Genomic DNA, 23,732 nt, shown 5'->3' on the forward strand with positions numbered 1-23,732 from the left:
CGGGAGAGCTTTATATAATTATGCTTTTGAACGGTGGTAAAAAAAAAAAAAAAAAAAAAAAAAAAACTAACTGTGGGAATGAATGCTAATCATAGTCTTGAAGGCACGGGACAAAACTTTACGGGCTAAAGAATTAGCAACTGTGTTTATCTCCTTTGGAACTATTCTAGATAATGACAGAGCATTCTTACCTTTGTGGATTAGTTATTTTCATTAGTCATCTACATGCACCTTACCTAATTACAAAAAATCAATAATAATTTTTTCCCTTCTGGTTGAGCAATTGTTCATATTTGGTAGCTATATTAGTTTTTTTTTTTTTTTTTTTTTTTGGGGGGGAGGGGGGTTTTAATTATACTTATGTTGTCAATGTAATCATTTATGATCGTTGATTTGATTTATGATATCATAAATCTATATTGAATCATTCGTATTAATGATCACATTTACTGCATCAACTATCATTGCTTGGGTTGTGGGTGCTGCATAGTTAACCATCTTTTTTTTTAATAGCATAATTAACTATCATTATTCGATTAATATGATACTAACCCTATGGAAGTGGTTCAGTTTACAATTAAGAATTATTGAACGAAATGTTCTTTTGAAGAAAGTTTAAAGTTTCTCATTCAACTCTAATATACTCCAATCCATACATATGTTTGTGGGGTTAATATTATTTAAAAAAAAAAAAAAGAAGAATCCAAATTAACTGATTTTGTAACTAACCAAATTACATATCCATAATTCCATGTGGTTGCAAGGGAAATGAAGAAACAATCATAAGCTGGAAAATAAAATTGTGATAATCATTATCCATCATAATTTTATAAACTATCAATATTTCTAGTCATATTCAGCAACGATTATTATTATTATTATTTATTTATTTAACTTTTCAAATTCAAGAGAGAAATCGAAAATGTAACAAACTTCTACGGTATTTCTACCCAAAAAAATTTAACCAACATGAAATGATCCCTCTACTTAATTATATAATTATAATTAACAATAAAAAATGATTATAGTGTAACGTTTAGGTTTTTAAATTTCATTTTCCTTATTACCAAATGGAGTCGCAAAGATCAGGTGCTTAAGGACAACTCCTGGATCGTGGGTAGTGGACTTTGCTCTTTTGATATTCTTTCATTAGACATTCAGGGAGATTTATTTAGTTGGGATCCTTTACTTGTCAAGATATCACGCATTATGAGGACAACTCACCTCTGAATTCTGACAAGAATAACCATATGTGGATGTTTCTTGGGAGAAAGAAACCCATTTCAATGGAAGAGGATGCAACTTGCAGGCTTTCCAAGGCAACTTTGTAGTTGCTCAGTGTAGAGGCATAGAAGGCTTTTCAACTTGGAGTTCTCGATCTCCAAGTGCACTCTAATTTCAAACTTGTTGTGTAGGATTTACGAGGTTCTTTTACTTATTTAAATTGGATGGGTAAGGGTTTGTTATTTATAATTTCAAAACTTGTTTATGAGATTAGTTTGTTTTCACTACATCCCTAGGTCTAGTAACTCCTTTGTTAATTATCTAGCCAAGGGAGCTAGGAAATTCAAACTTGTTAGGCATTGGTGAGGTGTCTCACCTTCTTTCATGGTCTTTCCATCCCTTCTTTCTTCAATTTGTGTGTCTTTGAATCACTTCATCTAATGAAATATTTTTTTTGTTGACCTAAAAAAAGGTAGTCTCTTTTTGCTCCCCCGACACTTATTCACCACAAAACTAGTGGTGGTGGAACCACCAATGGATCCCACATCAACCCAAACTCAATTTTGTGGCGAAAGAAGCACAGGCTCTTTCCATGACGGAAAAATGATTCGGATTCCTAATACAAGGTGAAAAAGTGTAGAGGAGCATAAACCTCTAGTCTGATAAATAGAATATCTTGATACTTACAACCTAGGGGTACCCTTGTGAGTCTGGATCGTCTATCCCGATGGCTGTTGACCACTAATTACAGGGGCTTATAGGATTAATGTGATGGATTTTTTTTTTTTAATATTTTATTATTTTTACTTGAGCTCCGTATAATTTGTGGTTGTAAGACGGGAGATGATCCAAACTCTATCCTTGAGTGGTTATGAGAGAGTGTGAGAGGAGTAAAATCCTCTGACCGGGCGTGTAGAGTATCACGAACTCAAATGCAAGAGCCTCCGATAAAAACTCAAATCACAGATAAAAGTTATAAAACTACATCAAAATCTGATTTCACGTCTTTGTCTCCGTCTTTCTGTCTCTGTCTGTCTCGCTCTTAGCTTTCTTTCCGCTGCAAACACCATCGAAAAGAGCGAATGAATCAATCTCTGTGATTTTGGTTCATCATCCAAGGAATCTCAGACAGACAGAGAGAGATCCAAATGGGACCAAACGCCATGATTTCACCTTAATCAATTGAGAAAGAAGGGCACATCGTTTTCTCTTCTTCTCTGGTTTCTGCAAGAGAGGAACAGGAGAGATGCCTAGCGTCGCTGTGAAGTTATATAGTGTATTTTTCAAATTCCTCCTCAAACAACGTTTGCAGAACCATTGCCAAAGTTCTTTGGTTGATGGCAAGTTTGATAAGCCTTTTGGTGTGACTACGCGCCCCGAAGAATCAGTCGCTGCCGCAAATCCTACCTTCGTCGACGGTGTTGCCACCAAAGACATTCACATTGATCCTTTCACTTCCCTTTCCGTCCGTATCTTCCTCCCTGAGACATGCCTCGCTGCGTACGATTCCGATCCCAAACTCCAATCTAGGGCTAAGATCAAGGCTTCTGCGAGGTCCTCCGGTCTTGATTCTCCACATTCTTCCATCAATGACCAGAACAGTCTCCATCGTCGCAACAGCTATGGTCCCTCCACCTCTGCCAAGCTTGCTGCCAATCCGGGTGATCAGATCCGCAGGAGCAGCTACGGCGGTAGCGGTGACTCAGAGATCTTAACTTTGAAACAGGAGACGGGATCTTACAGTGGTTATGCCCCGTCCCTTGACAGACATTCTGGTCGGAAATTACCAATTATGTTGCAACTTCATGGGGGAGGGTTTGTTTCTGGCAGCAACGACTCATCTGCCAATGATTTCTTCTGTAGACGGATCGCCAAATTGTGTGATGTGATTATCATTGCAATTGGTTACAGGCTCGCGCCCGAGAACCGGTACCCGGCAGCCTTCGATGACGGATGGAAGGTTTTGCATTGGTTGGCGAAGCAGGCCAATCTAGCGGAATGTGGTAAGTCTCTTTTGAGTAGACGTGCTGGCGCTACTGATGTCCAGAGATCTGATATTCATCGACATATCGTTGACACCTTTGGTGCGACTATGGTGGAGCCTTGGTTGGCTGCCCATGGAGATCCCACGAGGTATCCTTAAATCCACTACCCTTTTTCTGCTTTTATCTGATATTGAACGATTTCTTGCCCCTATCTTACATTCGTTTTGTTTTAAGCAACTACTCGTTTAGACCAAGTTCTGCAATGTGACACTTAAATGGAAAATTTATATTGCATCTACTTATTGAAGTATTGATTCTTAAATAAGTGAAATTGCTGTAATGGAAGTACGCTTGTAGGCATTGTGTTTTCTTCTTCCGTTTTTTTAAATAAATTTTTGGTTATAAGTCGATATTAATACTAATAAAGGGCTGGACTTGCACGGATTTATATGATTCTCAAACATCATTAAAGATCAGTTTTTATTGTGTCTTGTAATTAATAATACAAGATTGAGCATTGTGTGATTTCATAGCAACTCAATATTTAATTTGTCCCTGTGAAACATGTTTTGGTACCAGTCTAGAATGCTGACTGATGCAGACCTGGAATTGGGCTGCTATGGTGGGCTTTTAGGAAGGGGAATTAGGAGAATAGTAAGATCATTATTAGAAGACGAATTGGGATAGTAAATAATTCACTTACTATTGTTGAAGATATTCTTGAATAGCAAGTTGAACAATAGAAGTTACTCTTGGGAAAGAAAAGAGAAGAAGAAAGAAAGAAATCAAAGAAAGGAATGACGTTCCGAATGCACCGGCAAACAGCATTAAAGCTCTCATAATAAACCATATCCATTACTCAAATAATCTCTTGACGGGGTATGCATTACATAGATTATACCTTCTAAAATTTCTAATTGACTCAAAAATGACTAAAAGAGTCAAGAAGTGTAAATAAATTGAAAAAGAATTATATCTAATCATTATCATATCTAACTCAAATACTGACTTAAATATTAAAAGCAACTACTAATCTCGTTTTCCAGCATTACTCCCACCTTTTGGGCTTATACATTAGCCCATTACATCAATAAACCTAAAACTGAGTCTCTTATGTCTATAAAACCCTTCATGCACCGAAATTAAGTATTTTAAAGCTCAATTGAACCTTTTGGACATTCTTTACTGCATCGCTGCCTATTGCTGTTTACCATAATCTCACAAAGAGGATTATAGACAATGCTTAATTGGTCTGGTTTGATCCAAGCATGATTGTTATTGTTCTTGTATATTTTCCTCATTAGAAGAAGTAGAGAGTGTTACTTCTTGAAACATATAATATGAGCTCTGGTGTTATTAAGATGGAATTTTGGAGTTTGAAATAATGTTGATTGAGGGATTTTTTTTTAACGACAGTGTTCCCTTGTATTCAGTAGATAGTAATAGACCCGATTGGGAATCGTTATTAATGAGTCCTATTGTCATTTTTGAGAATTAGAGGGGGGGGGGGGGGAACAGAAGAGTCTCCTTGTTATGTTTTACTTTGGAGACCACATCTTGCAGAAAGAGTGTTGCTTCGAGTATATTTTCTGAGGAGGTTGCCTTGTGGTTCGTATGTCAGGTAAATTTTTGGAGGTTCAAAACTTGAGCTGGAGAAATTGAGTTATACTTTTGTAGGTTATACTTATGTAGGATGTCAGTTTGTGACTATGCAAGTCTCTCAAGGGACCATTCGGTTGCATGTTCTTGCACACTATGGTGGTAAACTGGACCAAGATGTGTCGATGAGTTAATTCTTTGACGGAAGGAAGCTGGTGATTACCAAGAGGACTGGTTATGTGATTTGAGATTCCAGTTTTCACTATATAATGAAAGAATAAAGGGTATAAGAAGGCAGGTACTGTAAAGATAACAAGGGACTAGTGATGGATAAGACTGTTGATTGAAGTAACCAAATCAGGATTATAACATCAAAACTAGAACTCCATCTTTTGCTAGTCCTTTTGCTTTGGGTTACCATCTTCCCCAACATAATTCAAGATTGAGTGGAGTCATAGGCCTCCATTTAAATTGTAATGTCCAAGTACCACCTGAAACCTCCTGGTTGCCATCATTAACCTCCAGCCTCTAAAGGTGCAAAGATGTGGAGATTTTCAGAAAATGCAGAGGTTGTTTTTTTCTAATAAACTCTATCTTCCTCCCTATAAAGATCATACTGAAGTTGGGAGATGGAAGATCTCTACTAGTATCACAAGGGTGGGAGGAAATTTGTATAATGTGGAAACGAAGTTCGTTATGCAAGAGGTTCTTCTTAGTTCTAAGGGTTTATAGTTCTTCACCATTTTCTCTTAATTTGAGAGGTTCAAGGTTAAGTTAGTAATTATTTTGATATCAGATTTTGCTCGCACTTTGGAAAAGTGATGTGAAAGGGTCTAATTTTCAAGCCATACATCTCTCCAAATGGCTTCTTGTGATGTGATCACAGTTCAAGTTTCGCTGAAATGGCGAGACGAAATTGGTACTGAGAAAATTAGATAGTTCAAAGTTGTTAGATCCTTTTTTTCATTCACTTTCATAGTTACCTTGATTCATGTCAGTATGGGAAACTCCATTGTGTGAGCCATCCTCCCCATCCTAGTTGTAGGTCTGACCGGCCCTTTTTGTTGGTCCACTCTAATGTTTTGGGGACCCTGTCCAGTTTTGTTCACTTTGGATTTTTGATATTTTGTTACTTTTGTAGACAATTATTCAAGAGTTACCGGGATTAATGAAACATCGTTCTTAGTTATTTGATATTCTTTATGGAGGACTTGATGCTGAAATAAGTGCCGTACTTGGGGTTACGATTAAAGTTCTTGGCAGTGATAATGGGAAAGAATATTATTTTACACCTTTTCAGACCTCCGTGACATTTAATGGGATTCTCCACCAGTCCTCTTGTGCCAACATGCCTCAACAAAATGGCGTGGCCAAAAGGAAGAAACGCCATTCAATTGAAGTTACTCTTTGTTCTTTGCAATGCGAGTACCCAAAACCTTTTGGGCTGACATATTGTTAATTGTATGTTACCCGATTAACCGTATGCCTCCCTCTCGCTTGAAAGGCCATATTCCCTACTCTATATTATTTCCTTCTTCTCCTCTTTTTATATTGCTTCCTTGTGTTTTTGGATGTGTGTGTGCTTGTGCTTTTTTTCTTTATTTAATTTTTTAATTTTTTATAATTCGTGATCATCGTCTAGGTCAATCTAAGTTGGATCCTACATTCCTGAAATGTCTTTTGTTGGATATTCCTGTATCCAAAAAGGTTATAATTGTTACTCATAAGTTATGAAAATATTGTCACTACGGACATATCTATACCTGTTTCTGATCTTGATGATGATTCTCACATTTGCATATTTTCTACTTACCACTTCTCCACCCACCCAGTGATGCAGAATTGAAGATATATTTAAAAAAGAAGAAGCCCATTGGGTTAGGCCCATCAAAGGCCTAAAGCTATCACCCAAATCAGCCCATAGCTTTCATGGGCTAGGACTGTTTTAGTGGGTTAAAGTTAGCCCACATATGTTGAACTTCATAGTCTAGACCTAAGCCTAAGTCTAGTTTTTGAAAAGTCAATAAAAGGGGATGTGGTTTGAAAATAAAAGGACTCATTGTCAAAGGTGTTTTCCTTTATCAAGAGTTCGATAGTAGTTGAGTTATTCATAGGTAGGTGGTGTTAGCTAGTGGTTGGATGTTACTATTAATGTTTATGTCTCTTTAAAATGTTATATAAATAGACTTATGTAAGAGGTGAAGGACAACTCATCAATTGAAATCAAATTGCTTTGTTAGCATTCCTTCTCTATGGAGAATCCTTGTGTCTGATCAAGGTAGGTTAGTGTTCGATCCAATCGATCCACCTTGCGGTGTGAAGCCCTGGTATTATATTGTTATTTTCAATTCCCTCATATTGTCCTTCTGATTTTTTCATCATGGTTATGCCCCTGTTTTGAAGATTTATTCAGCCCGTATTGTTAATGCTATTATCCTTATAATACTAATCTAGTTTCAGCCCTCTTTCACATCTAAATATTGTTTCATCTTAAGTGTATCAAATTTGAACTTGATTCCCTGTGAAAGGTCCTATTTGGCTACTGTTTTGATCAATCAAATACAATACTACATTACCCAGTCTGAGAATACCATCGTATATGAGAGGCATTCAAAGACAGCTACTGTTCCTCCACCTCTGTCCTCTCTGCTAGCTTCTCCTTCATCAATAGATCCAGTTGCTGTCCTTCCACCTTAAGCCCCTTCTTTAAGTCTTGATGTCCTCATTGCACTTTGTGAAGATACTCGGTGTTGTGTTCAACATCTGATCTCTAATTTTGTTTCTTATTCTAACCTTTTTCTTCACTTTCATGCTTGTTCGTCTACTGTTGAAAATCATCCGCTTCCTTAAATTTGTTTTCAAGCCATAGGTTAGTCCTTTTTGGTTTGCTGCTATGCATGATGAGTTGTTTGCTTTTGAATAAAACCAGACTTGCGATCTGGCCCCTTTACCAGCAAGAAGATCTCTATTGGTTGTCGCTGGGTATTCACAATCAAAGTCAATCCAGATGGCACCGTTGCTCGTCTGAAAGTTGGCTTTTGGCAAAGGAGTATGCTCACGTCTAGCGATTTGTATAAGTATGGTGTATACACCATAAACACCATGGGGGTACACAAGGTCATCTACTCCTTTGCTAAGAACTTTTTACTTTTTACACTTTACTTAGATTACTAGTAATTTAGATTGCCATAATGGATATCCTCAGAGTATTTGTTTCCATATTGTGGAATAGTCCATTTTATGTAATATCCTGGGATTCTTTGCACAAGTCTATAAATAAAGTTCCTTAGGGAGAGCTTCTGCAACTTGCGCAACTCTCCCTCTTCTCTTGTTCTTCTTCTTCTCTGTTTCTCTATTCTGGTTTCTCAGATTTGATCATTGTAACATGACTATTTAGACACCTTCTCCTTGGTGGCTAGACTCACTTCAATTTGTATTTTGGTATCATTGGCTGCTACTTTTCATTGAAGAATGCTTTCCTTCATGATGATCTTCATGAGGAAGTTTACATGGAGCAACTTGCAAGGTTTGTTGCTCAGCGGGAGAGGAGTTTGGTATGTAAACTCAAGAAATCTTTATATGGGCTGAAACAATCACCTAGAGCATGGTTTGATCACTTCACTTCTATGATAAATAATTCTATGTTGACTAGGATTGAGAATAATCGCTCAGTATTTTTTCGTCATTTCAGTGCGGGGAAGCTGTTTCTTGTTGTCTATGTTGATGATATTGTTATTATTGGAGATGACTCAGTAGATATAGATAAGTTGAAGAATCACTTACAACAACAATTTCGAACCGAAGATTTGGGACGACTCAAGTATTTTTTGGGGATTGAGGTATCAAAATCCAAAAAGGGTATATTCCTCGGAGAAAGTATATTATTAATGTATTGTCTAAAACAGAGATGCTTAGATCTAAACCTCTGGAAGCTTCCATGGACCCAAACTTGAAAGTTATGCTAGATGATGGAGAAATTCTTGATGACCCTGAAAAGTATCAAAGATTGGTCAGAAAATTGAAGTATTTGATGGTAATGAGGCCTGCGATTGCTTTCCCTATAAGTGTTGTAAATCAGTGTCTGCTCTAGGACAGCCTATTGGGATGTTGTTATTGATGATTTTGAGGTATCTCAAAAATGCTCCTGGATGTGGGGTACTATACACAGATCATGATCATAGGCGGATGGAAGGATTCTCAGATGCCGATTGGGGCAAGTTATTTAATTGATAGAAGGTCTATAATAGGGTTGTACTTTTGTTGGAGGAAATCTAGTCATCGAAATGCAAGAAGCAAACTGCCGTTGCTCGGTTAAGTGCTGAGTGAGAGAATCTATCAATGGCACAGGTTACTTGTGAACTAACATGTAACATGGACTGGACAAACAGTTTAACAGTTAAAGAGCTTGCTTTGGTTGGTAATTGCTTGGCGCCCAGAGGCACTGATTTTGTGCAGCCACCAATTAGCAATGTACAATCATATGAATACTGTGGCCCATGATTTGCATGGTAATTGTTTTATAATTTTCACCACCCTGAAACCTGAACCAGAAAAGGTTCAAGCCTGAGATCTATGCAAAGATCACATCACAAAACGGATCTCTACTACTACAACTCAGCTTTAGCATTTGTTTCATCTGACACCATTTTTTCAGGATAATTCTCAATTCATTGTCTTGCTTGATATGTCTTTTTGTTCGGTTCTGTTGTGCTAATCTAGAATTTGTATGCTCATATGTTACAGAAACCCTAACTTGGTTTTGTGTCATTGAAACAGGTGTGTGCTTTTGGGTGTGAGCTGTGGTGCAAACATTGCAGACTATGTGACTCGAAAAGCCGTAGAGGCAGGCAAACTTCTGGATCCTGTCAAAGTGGTGGCCCAGGTCTTAATGTATCCCTTCTTTATTGGTAGTATTCCCACACATTCCGAGATCAAACTAGCAAACTCTTACTTCTTTGATAAAGCTATGTGCATACTTGCATGGAAACTATTCCTACCAGAGGAGGAGTTCAGCCTGGACCATCCTGCTGCCAATCCTCTTATTCCTGGGAGGGTGCCACCACTTAAGCACATGCCCCCAACACTAACAGTTGTTGCAGAGCATGACTGGATGAGAGATCGTGCCATTGCATACTCAGAAGCGCTCAGGAAGGTTAATGTTGATGCTCCTGTCCTCGAATATAAAGATGCTGTGCATGAGTTTGCTACACTTGACATGCTCCTTAAGACCCCTCAGTCCCAAGCCTGCTCAGAGGACATTGCAATCTGGGTTAAGAAGTACATCTCACTTAGAGGACATGAGTTCTCCTATTAGGTAGATTTAGACAAAGGCAGAAATGGTTGCAGCTCAGAGCAATATCTTTTGTATTTTAAAAGGGAGAGAGCTTCCCAATAACCCCTCCCATTACTCTGGCTGTCCTGTATGTGCGATGTGCTTTTCCTGCCTTGCTGTTATCGTCTCAGGTTTGCTCAAATCTCCTCTCTCTTTTATTCATTTGCTCCCTTTTGTAAGAAGTATCACCGGAGATTATTATTTGCTTGGACAGTGAGATGCGTTTTACGAGAAAAAAAGATGCACTGTCCTCCATGGTCTTCTTCAGATGTTCTAAGAGCAGCTTTGTCCCTGCTTTCACCTCGTTACTTAGATGTACTACTGTCATGAATTAGAATTCAATTGAATGATAATCCCTTCCTCTTGAGAGGAAATTTCTGCACAAGGATGGCCTGAAATAAGAAGTATGCAGAAAGGATGTTTTGGTGTACCATTAGTTGAAGAAACTTGCTCATTTTCTGAACACATCGCTAAATAAGGAAGACTTCAAGCCTTCAAAGTCTAAGTAGGCCAGTTGCGGATAGCCTGATGTGAAGATTGATGGCTCTAGATGCCAATTCTTTCAAATACGCTCAGGCTGATGCTGTTGAACTCCTTGGTTGCGCATGTGTGATGTGTCCACCTAAAGGCTGTGGAACTCTTCCCTACGCAACGAAGGAGCCAATAAAGCAATGGAAGTCATAATAGGAACACACCCCCACTTCATCAGCTGTTCACGCTTGATTACGTTACCTATGCCTACGGGGGATTGCTTTGAGGCTAGAAACCAAGAATCTAACCATATAGGTTGGAAAAGTTCCTCTCCATATTGGTAGAGGATTTGGACTTGTTCCCACAGGGAGTGTTAAGTGGTGCTTGGTTTGAAAGAGACTTAAACATAAATCTGCAGAGTTGATAGTTCAAACCAATTTTTCTGTAAGATTTTGAAATGACATTTCAAGTCTAGATTAAAGGACAAATAGAGAGGGATGGAGCTTTAGTGCTGCACATTTATTGTGTAGCATTGAGCTGCGTACGGTTTGGATGGAAAGGACGGTTGAGGGTGAAATCTCCACCACCCATTTTGTATGTTTATTTTAATAAATTTTCAACCATACCTATCAGTTACTCTAAAAAAAATATGTAAAATGAGTGGCTGAGATTTCAATCTCGACCACTTGGGGAGATCATGGCCATATGCAGCTCATAATTGCTACTCGAGTCAACAATCCCACTACCAATTAATATCAGACCAGAAGTATGAAACTGCTGGAGTGCACGCAAAATGTGAACAATTAATCGGATGAAAACTTGTACAGAAAGCAAAATCCTGTGATACATGAACATATAGGTACTTGTTTACTAGAAAGAGGGAGGTTGCCCTTCTCTGAGATTATCATGTGATACATGAACATATAGGTATTTGTTTACTAGAAAGAGGGTGGTTGCCCCTCTCTGAGATTATCCTGTGATACATGAACATATAGGTACTTGTTTACCAGAAAGAGGGTGGTTGCCCCTCTTTGAGATTTGGGTTTTTATCAAATCAGAGTCGATGATTTTGAAACCTAACAACCCTTCTCTCTTCTACCAAAAAAGAATTACCAGAAAGAGAAAAAAAGAGATTTAATGTACACTAACCAAACAAGAAAAGAAAAATGTGGGATTATACTCTACCCATCATGGTAAAGGTCTATGTTCCCTTCAATCCTTTTCATCACATATTAGAAAGAAGTTCATCTTTAAGTTTTGTCTAAATGAATCAAATGTAGAACCGCTGGTGAGTCTTCTAACGAACTCATTCCTAACCCCATCATCTGAAGTCAAACTTAGAGCTCCTAGGTGATTAGTGGGATTTATTCTTTGCTTAATTACTAACCTGTGCCCTCAATGGGTGTTGCTTCATCCGAACTAAAATTCAATGAAGATTTTGATTTTGATTTTTTTTTGTTTTTTTTGTTTTTTTGGTGTAAATTCCATGAAGATTTTGACATGAAGTTTAAATCTAGAGGAGAAAGACGCGATTAATCCATTTTTCCTTTTTTTTCGGTAGAACACGATTATTGGATTATTAGATTATTAGTATTAGCGCCGCAAAGGAGAGACGTGACGCCAAGAAATTTCCTGTCGTGATTACCAAAAAACAAAAAAAGAAATTTACTGTCGCGGAACCAAAATTTATAAGAATCAGGAGAGAGAGAGGAGAAAACTTACTAGTCATTCATGATTAAGATGCTTATCTGTATTTTGGCTTCCTCAGTAAATTAGGTCGTCTGAGTATTTGCGGGATCTGTTGTTTACTTCTGTGCATACCAGCTACATCTCTTTATTGCTACTCAGGTTTGTTGAATTCGTATCTCACGTTTCCATTTTTCAAGAATTTGTTTTGTAATCTCATTAATGTTCGAATTTTCAGAAATTGAGTAGAACAAAATATATGAAAACAGGAAATTAAAAAAAAAAAAAAAAAGTGTCTGTATCATCTAGACTTGAAACTTGAAAGTCTGAAGAAATGCAGGTTATAAATCTCGGTTCAACTCAAGTACTTCTCATTAAATACACAGCACATGGCTGCCAACCGAAATTTCGATCTCAAACTGCAGACTGCATTGGCCTTTAATTTGAGAAGCTGACTTCTTTAGAAGTTCGCCCAGAAAAGAAAAGCTGTAAATAACGCCCTTTCTCTCGCTTCCCTTTCATTCGTCAGTTGGACCACTTGTCTTGTTTCTCTCCGAAAATCAGTTTCTTCATAGTGAATATCGATCAAAGAAGACACTTTGATCTATAGTTCCGGAATCTCAGATCTTTGCATATCAAGGAATCAGGAATGGAAGGCTTCAATCTCCTCTGTTTCACACTCCTGTTCACCATCATCTTCTTCTTCATCATCATCAAACTCATCCTTGATCAACTCAAGTCCTCACGCTCACAACACCACACAAAGCTTGCTCCATCTCCACCAAAACTCCCAATTTTAGGACATCTTCATCACCTCCTCAAAACCGACATGCCCCACCACTCCCTCTTCAAGCTAGCTACCCAATTCGGCCCCATCATCCACCTCCAACTCGGTCAAGTCCCTACCCTCGTCATCTCCTCCGCTCAACTCGCTCGCCAAATCCTCAAAACCCATGACAATGCCTTCGCAAGTCGACCCCAACTCGTCGCAGCTCAGTTCCTCTCCTTTGGTTGCTCCGACATCACTTTCTCTCCCTACGGTCCTTACTGGCGTCAAGCCCGTAAGATCTGCGTCAACCATTTGCTCAGCTCCAAACGAGTCAGCTCCTTTCAACTCATCCGAGACCAGGAAGTGAATCGGTTTCTGGGTTCTGTTACTCCGGGTTCGGAAATCGATATAAGCGAAAGGATCTTGGCTTTGTCTAACAATATTCTGTGTCGCGTCGCCTTTGGTAGAAGGTTTCAAGGGGAAAAGCACCGGCTGCCGGAAATTCTGACAGAAACGCAGGCGTTGCTTGCTGGGTTTAGTTTGGGAGATTTCTTTCCAGGTATGCAGTGGTTGTTGCTTAACAGGTGGTGTGGGTGGAGGCAGAGGCTGGAGAATAACCTGAAGGATCTGAGAAGGGTATGTGATGAGATAATCGGAGAACATGAAGTGAAGTGTGAGACGGGGAAGGTAGATGATGAGGATTTCGTGGATGTTCTGCTACGGGCGCGCAGAAGTGGAGACCTCGAGGTTCCCATTACCGACGATAATCTTAAAGCACTGGTTTTGGTATGTACCTCGCTCACTCCTTCGGTCCTTCCCTTCCTCAGGGGAGAATGGAGATTAATCACAAAATGCTCCCTGTTCACCTGTTCCAAACAAAAGTGCCAAATTTGCCCCCCCCCCCCCCGAAGAGAAAAAAGGGGGTTTTGGGGGGGGGGGGGGTTTGGGCCAGATGGTTCCACAACCCCTTACCTTCCCCACCCCATCCTTAATTTTTTTTTTTTTTGTTTGCATGCTTTAATAAGGCTTAAACTATGAGTTGTATGCTTTAGTGTCCTAAATTATATATTACACACTCATTACATTTCATTCAAGATTTTATGTAATTTAGGGCATTAAAGCATGCAACCCAAAATTTTAGTCCCACTAAAGACTGCATCATGTTAAAAATTCTTTTTTTTCTTCTTCTTTCTTCTTCTTTCTCTCAATACAAAAGGCATTTTTTTTATATTATTATAGGGATGGGGACATTACATATGAAACTAAGTGGTGATTGGCAATTCAATCACTTATCACATGGGATTGTTTGTCCAAGAGGAAAAAGATGAATAGGAAGATAGATAAAGGTGGGACCCATTGATAGTAAATTGGGGATTGGATTCTATTATGTCCATTTCTAACAAGGAAATGGATGGTTTTATGTATGAATGATACATGTTATTCAACTATAAAGAAATGGGCCATCCATGGACCGGATAAGATCTTGATTCTTTTTTTCTTTTTCTTTTTTTATTATTATTATTTTTGTGTGTTGTGTGTGTCAAAGTGGGGATATTGCAAGGCTGATGCATCTTACATGGAGTCTAGATCATCTATCCATCGGAGGAGCATATACTACTCCCTTGATAAACGTTCCAAATTCACGTGATGATGCCTGTAGTGCCTAGCATTGGATGGACGCCATGTGGACTACATTAAATCTCAACCATACAAAAAGAATGGTTTGATCCGAATGAAGGAAAAATAATTTTATTTCACTTGAGTTGGTATAATCTACATGCGTTCTTTTGTGCAGCCAAGATTTAAATGGAGTCCATGTGACATACATCAAATGTTAGACACCACAAGTACCACCATGTTAGAAGCACCACCCTACCAAGATTCCATGGATTGGGGAACATGAAACGAAAGGAGGAAGAAGAAAGGGAAAATTTGGTCCTTAAAGCTTGTTTAATTTTTTAACAAAGTTTCACCTAAAATAGTGCAATTTTTTTTAAGCATAGGATAGAAAAAGTTGAGTGACAAACAACTTTCTTAATTTAGGATTTTTTTTTTGGTTACTTATTTTTTTCATTTTGGTGAATCAAACAAAGTGAGCTTTCCCCCCCCATTAAATTTCATGCAAACAAACTGTCATCTGCATCGTCTATTTATCCATGTTTATACAGGACATGTTTGTCGCTGGAACTGATACAACCGCAGCTACACTAGAATGGACGATGACGGAGCTTGCTCGGCACCCAGAAGTAATGGAGAAAGCCCAAGAAGAAGTAAGGAAGGTTGTCAGAGGCGATAGAACAGTACAAGAACACCATCTCCATCAGCTTCACTACCTCAAAGCCGTGATAAAAGAGACATTAAGGTTACACCTACCAGTCCCACTCTTGGTCCCTCGAGAATCCATTGAGAAATGCACCCTCGATGGCATCTATGAGATACCTGCAAAAACTCGAGTTTTGATCAATGCATATGCGATTGCGCGTGATCCTGAGTCATGGGACAACCCCCTGCAATACAACCCTGAGAGGTTCATCAATGACACTAGCATCGACGTTAAAGATCAAAACTTTCGGCTTTTACCATTTGGAGGAGGAAGGAGGGGTTGCCCTGGTTATTCCTTTGCCTTGGCTACCATACAGATTGCACTTGCCAGGCTTCTGTATCATTTTGATTGGGCTCTGCCACTGGGTGTCACAGCTGATGATGTTAACCTTGATGAGATTTTTGGGCTAGCCACCAGAAAGAAGGTTCCCCTGGTTCTCCTCCCTACCAGCAATGAGGATTATGAGTTCAAGCAAATGCAAAACTAGAGTTGTTAGTTATCCTCTTGTATAATCAAGGTACAAACTTCATATCATCATGGTGCTTCTAGTCTGTTAAATAATCTGTTCTTAGCTAAAGCTGTAGTTGATTAGATCAATAAATGCATAATGAACATATCCTGTTAAGAAACAGAGTCTCTGGTTTTCTTTGATCAAAGGCATCACAACTTTTCTCATATCTAGCAACAGCAGTTGGATCACCCATTTTTGCATATCAAGAAAATCTACGTTTCTTTCATCATATACAGAGAATCTACAATTTTGTTTGGTGAGCTCAGATCTGTGAACAAAACCGTGTGCTACCACCAAGCAACGTACTCCACTCCATGTGAGCTGTACACCAAAATGATTGTTTTCCAATCCAGAGTAGGAACGACCGCTTCACTGTGTTGAGGAGGATGGAGCGTTCCACCTTCAGTCTTTGACCCTGTAGAAAATGTGAAAATATAAGAACTGATGCATAGTACATCAAACCAAATTTTAGTTTATCAATTAAAACATAGACCATAGCTAAGAGACTAAATCAATCAACTATGAATCATGTCATTTTTCTAATGGGAAATCCATCTATAGTACTGCCTGATGTATATGTCACATAATTAATGATCCCTTCACCACTTTTCCATGTAAATGGGGATGAAGGTAACAACGAAGAAAGCAGAGACTTGTAACAATTGGTGGGGATATGCCTTCCTCTTAATTTCTTCTCTGTGACACATTTTCTAATCTGAGACCTCACAGAAAGAATAGCATAACATTTATGTTTGTAAACTCACTTGACTTTTTCTTTTGTATTTTCTTCCGACTCCTCAGTGGTGGCTGGACTTAAAGCTGATAGCTTTCCAAATGATTCTTTTGCTTCTCCGAAAAAAGTCAATCACTTTGTCAACTACGGTTTTCAGTTCTTTCTGTGTTGGAAGCTGAAAATTGGACAATAGGATCACTAAGAGAGCAAGCCACAAATGTTAAAGTATTGGAAGACAATTTTGTGCAAAATGCAAAAGAGACAAAGTCAGGTAAAACAGTCATGGAAAATGATATGGAAACAAAGTCATGGATCTGGGATGTGTTGCTTTTAAACACTCACTATGGAGTATGGCCCAAATTTTTTAATATATTCACACTTCATAGTCATATGCACTTGGATTCAAATAATTAACACCAGAACAGCTGTCCATAGGCGATAACAAATTAGTTTGAGATACACGGGGTTGGGTATGTTACTAAATGCCAGTCCTGAGCCCAATGCTTCTGGCCACTTACAAAGGACAAACTCCCCCGTATACTAGAAGTAGATAGATTGGAAGATAGAACCATCTGGTGTGTGTGGAGAGGCGGAAAGAACAAAAGTCATCCTAATTCCTACATAAGCTTACCTCAATAACATCAGAGGTAGCAAGTGCGCTTCTTACATTGTTATTTTCCTGCATACGCAATAGAAGGAAACTTACACAGAGCAATACTAAAGTATCCTTAGTTGTGGACCAAGAAGTTTTCACATTCAGGAGCTGATAGAGCATAAGCAATTAAGGTCATCTAGCATAAGACAGAGAAACATTACAACAAGTTTGTAGCCATAGCTAAACTCCTTAGCTGACCGCAACACACGGTACTGTCTAAATGCTGTCTTCTGTATCTCCTTCTCATCCTGTTAATAAATTACAGATACCCAATAAAGTCAGTGATATATAATAATTAGGAAAACAATGATTATGAGAGCCTCAGGAAATAAGAGGAGTAGCAATCATAATCCACAACAAAAAATAATTTATGCACTGAACCAATTAACCAATATCAACTGTTTACACAAAATTTCTATGTCTGGATCACCCAATGCAACATTTTGGACTTGCAACTGACAATAAGCTGAATATTCCAAGAAGTTTTCAGATACATCAACGATTTCCGAGGTAAATTCAAGGACAAGCCTTAAGTTGTAAAATTTTAATATTTAAGGAATTATAGAAAAAGAATTAGTATAAAATAAGATCATTGGTATATTTGACCCCAAGATGTTAGAGGAAGGATTATTAAGTCCTAATAGATGCAAAACATGTTTTACGTTGTATGATAGAGCAACTTATTGACAAACTCAAGCAAGCTCTCACAAATGTCTAACACAGCATGACACCAACAAACTTTCAGTTATTTTTATTATTATTATTTTTTTTTTAATTATTTTTCTGAAAAAAGCACAGCCTTTTCTGCCACAAGCATGGCTGATGATGGTGGTCCCAGGGTAAGCATATTCATGGGCAAGTCAATCATGCCATTGAGGGTTTTGACCACACCGAAGACCCAGAGAACCCCAGCAGCAGGATCTCAGATCTTTGGTGAATTTGGATATTAAGTTTGCAAGTTAATCATGCCAGAGAGAGTTTTGACCACACCAAAGACCATGAGAACCGAAGTAGCAGGGTTTCAGATCTTTTGACGAATTTGGATATTAAGTTAACTGCTCACAAGATAAATAGTTAGGCAATTAAAGATGCAAATTGGCAGCTTTTCAAGGTTTTTGCAATGTGTAAGACTTAAAAAAAGCATACAATATGAAATTATCGCATAAAAGGAAACAAGGTATATCTTGCTCATATAGAGCTTGATTATATATCCTGATAACTGATGGAAGAAACTCGAATGAATGATAAAAACTCCAATCCTGGACAATAGGGTGAAGAAGTAACGAGATACCAATTACAGAATCATCAATTGAAACTAGTTACAGGAAGAAAATGGGCACTGTGAAGATCTCCTTCAGCCATGCTTGTGCTTTTACAAAGCCTTTGGTGATAAAACCTTCTAACCAAAGTTAATAATAAGAATGGAACTAGGCAGCGTCACACAATTAGAAATTATTCAATTGATGCAGTGTGCAACAACGGCACTACCATACTAAAGTAGTTATGTTAATCAACTCAAATCAGGGTAAACACTCCCACTTGTCTGACAGCATCAAGCAACATGACAACATACTTACCAATATTCCTAAATTCTATATCCTTGTATAGCCTTTTGTACTCAGCAGATGTAACACTCAAAAAGCAGGGTTCCTCCAGTGCAGGTAGAAAAATAATCATTAGCACCATTTCTCCATGTTTTGTTGGATCTTAGCTTCCAGGCTTCATGGATAGAAAAAGAAGAGAAGAGGAAAAGGTTGGAATGTCGAACCTTTTGATCTATCGAATTGAATAGACATAATTTTCCATATCTGAATTCAAGATAGAAAACTTGGGGGCTTTTGAAAAACAAGATCATATGATCTGGATTTTACATATTGTATATGCAATTTTTCTCAGAGTTTGTTAGTTTTGTATTTTGTATTACAAAATGCCTTTTGAGGCAAAGTCCAACTAATTCGTGCATAATTTCAGCAACAACGTCAACCAAGCCGCATACATACAAGTAATAGAACAAATACATGTCCAGACCAAACAAGATTTAAAATTTCTATTTATCATCATTTCAACCATAAAATTTAATAGGACTAGAAACAAGCATCTCACTTTGTAAATCACCGCTGCAAGATTCCTAGCTATTGTATCTTTGTAGATATACTTTCCAAGAATATTATCTTTGGCAGCAACCATGATTTTTGCAGTTGTTCCACCAGTAATTAGACTTAGGGGATACCAAAGATAAACCTGCACAGTTGTCAGAAATAAATCTATGATCATCAGCAGAGATGCTGAATCTAACAAAAAGACAGATGGTTTTGATTTAAACCAAATGCATATATTACTAGAAGCCAATCATCACACAAATATGCATAGCAGAAAATCCCATCACCAAACCTAACCAAAGCTGTGATTGAGTGACAAAGGAATAAATTCCACTAGTAATTGAGTGACAAAGGAAGAAAGAGTAGGCTAACATTAGCCATACGGATGAAGATGACGAATTTAGGGTTTCCATCATCTTCGACTTGCGGCAAGGAAGGAGGGGGAGGTCGTTGGAACTGGCGAGCTTGCATTCCTTTCTTCCCCTTCGCTTGAACCACCATAACATGCTGCCTTTGGTTTCTCTGCTGGTGATTTCTTCTGGTTTTAGCCTCAGAAGACCAAAGAGAGTGTCTGAAGAGCTCATCGTTATGGCTTCCCCTCGAATTCGACAAGGGAAGCCGAACCAGAGCGTTCAAAGACATGCTCACCTCCATCAAGATATCGAAGCAGAGCCAACTCACTTCTGCCTTCGTTTCATCTCCTCTTAATCTCTTATCCATATCAAATAAAAAAATTCTGAATTTCTTCTCATGTCGTCGTTCTAGGTCCAACTCGGGATCGCTAGGGCCCATGACGCCCAGTTGATTTGGAAAAATGGTGTAAATCAGTAACAAGTGGCGAAAGGCCAGCCACATTGTGATCGGCCAAGGCCCAACCCACTTGACAACTAATATGGGCTTGGGCCATCAAAATCATCAGGAAAATAAAAAATCATTTTCTGTGACAGGCCAAGGCCCAGCCCACTTGACAACTAATATGGGATTGGGCCATCAAAATCATCAGGAAAAATAAAAAATCAATTTCTGTGACAGGCCAAGGCCCAGCCCACTTGACAACTAATATGGTCTTGGGCCATCAAAATCATCAGGAAAATAAAAAATCAATTTCTGTGACAGGCCAAGGCCCAGCCCACTTGACAATTAATATGGGCTGGGGCCATCAAAATCATCAGGAAATTTTTAAAAAAATCAATTTCTGTGACAGGCCAAGGCCCAGCCCACTTGACAACTAATATGGGCTTGGACCATCAAAATCATCAGGAAAAATAAAAAAAATCAATTTCTATGACACAGAAACACGTGTTAATCATCTAGAGGGTAATGGATGGTCTATTTTCTTTTTAGAACTGGACCTAATGAAATTCTAGAGTTCACCAGATCAATCTTCCACTCTCTAGAGATAGAATCCACCTGATCCGCCACCTTAGACACTTGACAATTTATGGGCTTTGGACTTGAAATACAAAAAACCAGGGAGAGACTTGATGGAAGACACATGCCATCAGTCACTTCCAAAGGTTGAGGGAAGATTTAGAAGATGGAAATTTTTTTTATTTTAATTTGATCATAACCTTTTAGATGTGATTAATGGAAATGTGTCATTCATCCAAAGGAAAATGAATGGTCCATTTTTTGACAAAGAAATGGCCTGATAAAATTCTAAGACTTGACCCATTCACTCTCCCATGGCCCATCACCCATCTTTCAGATAGGCCCATGCGGCCCATGAGGGTTTGTTTCCATTACCCACTTTTAAAAAGCCAGAATTGGGAAAGTAAATGGATTTAATGAACTGGATCCAAAAAGGAATTAGGTTCAGCCCATGTCCGCCAGGCACCTTAGAGAGAGGGCCCAATAGTATAGCACAGGTTCACGAAAGCCCAGCCCACCGTTCTCCTTGGAATGACAAAGCATAGTCCGTGAGATCCAGTGGGTCTTCTTTTCACCATCATTTTTTGGCCCCAAAAGAAGTTAGATATAGCCATCCTCATGGAGTCATGATGAGAAGCAAGGAGAGAGAAATGGGTAAGAGGGAATTTTCACCCTTGCATATTAACTTTGTCACCCAATTCTTTAAAAGACTTCATGTTTGGAGACTCAGAAATCCAATGGCAAACCAAGGAAAAAGAGAGTGAGAGAAGCAACATATGTTTGGAGATTTGCTTGAGAAAGGATTTTAAAGCTAGATATGTGTGGAGGGAGGAGCTTCGAACCTAGAGGTAGAGCTAGAATTTAACATAAGGAAGGACAAAGTACCCATATTTCATTCATAATACATTGAATTCTCTGCACATTATTTTTATCGTTAAAATTTTTCTCCAATCGGGGGTGTAGTACTGATATTTAACACATGGAAAGAGGGTAAGAGGGAATTTTCAAAATTTCGAAAAGAAAACAGGAAAATTTTCAAAAAAGGGGGTTGGATCATGGCCCCTGCCCTAGTGTAGCTACCCCAAGTTCTCCTCAAACTTGGTGTCTTATCGCCTGTATATGGTAGATTGTTATCACTATACCAGAAGCACGCCATGAAAGAGTTCTTAATCGATGATAAAAGATTTAGTTTTTCATGTGCTTTCTACACACTAAGTATCTTAAATTAGTAAAAGCTTGTTCTCCTAAAGACATTTCATTCCCTACAATGTTTGCCTTTGCTTGAAGAAAAAGGTTTTAACTTAAAACCCTACCATTATCAAGAGTGGCCTTCTACAAGTTGAGGTATGATTTCTTCTATAATATTCTAAAACTCCATTGATTTCATTTATCTCGTTGCAATGATAGCCACTAGTGAAGAAATTCCTCCCTAGCCTCAATTTAAGGAAAATTTTGATTAATTAATTAAACACTTTTTACATATGGCTTAAGATTAAGTATATACTAATTAAGCATTAATGAAAAGAAATTTAAAAAAATAAATAAATAAATAAGACATGTTAATTTGCTTCTATATTATTAAACTCATCTTGGGACCCTTTGGCATACTTAAAAAAATCATCATACAATGAAGTCAGAGAAAGAAATACATGCCTAGGCCGGCTAGACTAACCAATTTTTTATGTGAAAACATATATCTGATTCATTAAATTATTGGAATAGCTAACCCTGAATTGGTTGGAACTCCTCAAGGTCATAGTTAACCTTCCTTAGTTGAGCACCTCTCCCTATAATAAAATATGATAAACTAGCAATGCCAATTATACAAGAGTTCATAATAAAATTTAAAAAGGCAAGATAAAGTTATATGGGTTTATATAAATGGAAATCAAGATAGACAATTTCATGTCCTTCTTATCTTATCCACCTCTTCAGCTTTTTTCTTAAAATATTAACAAGACTATAGCACTTAGAAATATAAATCAATATAATTCAAAACATGCTCTATCTGGAAAAATTGAAAAGGAAAAGGAAAATTGATTCCTAAAGCCTAAAGAAAACCTTTAGCAAGAAGTTCAAATTCACTGCACCATCATCATCATCATGTTTCCTCACCAACCCTACTGTACGAATTTTATGCGCATCTCTTATAAATTATTCAGTTTCATATACATTATGTGTTGGTTGTATATGTTATATACAATGGACCATTCAATCATTATTTGACATTTCTTTCTTTCTCAATGAATTAAATTAGAAAGAGAGAGGTGGTGTTGTCAAGAATATCAGAGGAATCAATGGTGATAGTGACACACTTAATTAAGATTAATTAAGCTCCACCTGAAATGTGGGTTTATCAATTAGATGCATGGTTAGAGATTATTGTTGGAGGCCCCAACTCAAAGTGTTTAGGAATTAAGTATAGATCGAGGGAGCTCCTCAAGTATGTGAAGGCTGTAAGAATACCAAAGCCATATATTTGCACATAGACAGTGGGAAACTGCTCTTATTCCACACAAGAAAAGAGAACCACACAACCAAACAAAGAAAAGAAAGAGAGCCAAAGGGGAAAAAATTTTAAAAAAATGCCCGGGTGACCAACCCCGAGGCTCTGAGGAAGCTCTGCTAGTGAAACAAATTAAGGATGTGCACTCTAATTCCATGTGTAGATGGGAGGTATGGATGCCACCTCGTATGGTGAAACAAACCACCGAGAAACTACCCTTCTCTTGAGAGATTTGTTATGGTTTTGAGTCTGGAATATATTCCCAGATCACTAGTGTTAGGTAGTACATATATAGTCAATGCTAAGGTCTGCAAATGATAGACTCTCTTACAAGCCCAGTGCACTATTAGATCATAATTATCTGATGAACTATATTAGAATATAAGTTGGGTATAACTCAAAGAATTAGAAGGAATCGTAAGAAGTAAAAGATTCTACATGGTAGATTATCTTTATATGGTAGTTGAT

General features: G+C 38.0%; 3 protein-coding genes across 3 annotated transcripts; 2 read left to right on the forward strand and 1 right to left on the reverse strand.

Annotated features, from left to right (window-relative positions):
- The first annotated feature begins 2,221 nt into the window (after positions 1-2,221).
- LOC149006417 (putative carboxylesterase 11) lies at positions 2,222-11,039 on the forward strand. The gene is made up of 2 exons (XM_089165696.1): positions 2,222-3,357; positions 9,585-11,039. The coding sequence occupies exons 1-2, from the start codon at positions 2,471-2,473 to the stop codon at positions 10,120-10,122; spliced, it is 1,425 nt and encodes a 474-aa protein (XP_089021822.1). The 5' UTR covers positions 2,222-2,470; the 3' UTR covers positions 10,123-11,039.
- A 1,330-nt stretch (positions 11,040-12,369) lies between these two features.
- Positions 12,370-16,139, forward strand: LOC149006418 (tryptamine 5-hydroxylase-like). The gene is made up of 3 exons (XM_089165814.1): positions 12,370-12,459; positions 12,638-13,852; positions 15,235-16,139. The coding sequence occupies exons 2-3, from the start codon at positions 12,947-12,949 to the stop codon at positions 15,874-15,876; spliced, it is 1,548 nt and encodes a 515-aa protein (XP_089021940.1). The 5' UTR covers positions 12,370-12,459; positions 12,638-12,946; the 3' UTR covers positions 15,877-16,139.
- A 521-nt stretch (positions 16,140-16,660) lies between these two features.
- Positions 16,661-20,109, reverse strand: LOC149006419 (multidrug resistance protein). Its single transcript, XM_089165815.1, is given in 6 exon segments — positions 16,661-16,759; positions 16,761-16,808; positions 17,265-17,312; positions 17,450-17,536; positions 19,392-19,529; positions 19,760-20,109. Coding segments are annotated over 6 exon segments (768 nt in total). The 5' UTR covers positions 20,108-20,109.
- Positions 20,110-23,732: the final 3,623 nt, after the last annotated feature.

Source organism: Hakea prostrata, chromosome 8, assembly GCF_041222555.1.
Source record: "Hakea prostrata isolate BN-2017 chromosome 8, UWA_Hpros_2, whole genome shotgun sequence".
Lineage (NCBI taxonomy): Eukaryota > Viridiplantae > Streptophyta > Magnoliopsida > Proteales > Proteaceae > Hakea > Hakea prostrata.

Bases quoted from the DNA above. Each gene is read 5' to 3' on its own strand.
- LOC149006417 (XM_089165696.1), top strand. From the start codon at position 2,471: ATGCCTAGCGTCGCTGTGAAGTTATATAGTGTATTTTTCAAATTCCTC. The intron at 3,358-9,584 runs GTATCCTTAAAT...TCATTGAAACAG, and splicing joins GCCCATGGAGATCCCACGAG to GTGTGTGCTTTTGGGTGTGA.
- LOC149006418 (XM_089165814.1), top strand. From the start codon at position 12,947: ATGGAAGGCTTCAATCTCCTCTGTTTCACACTCCTGTTCACCATCATC. The intron at 13,853-15,234 runs GTATGTACCTCG...ATGTTTATACAG, and splicing joins ATCTTAAAGCACTGGTTTTG to GACATGTTTGTCGCTGGAAC.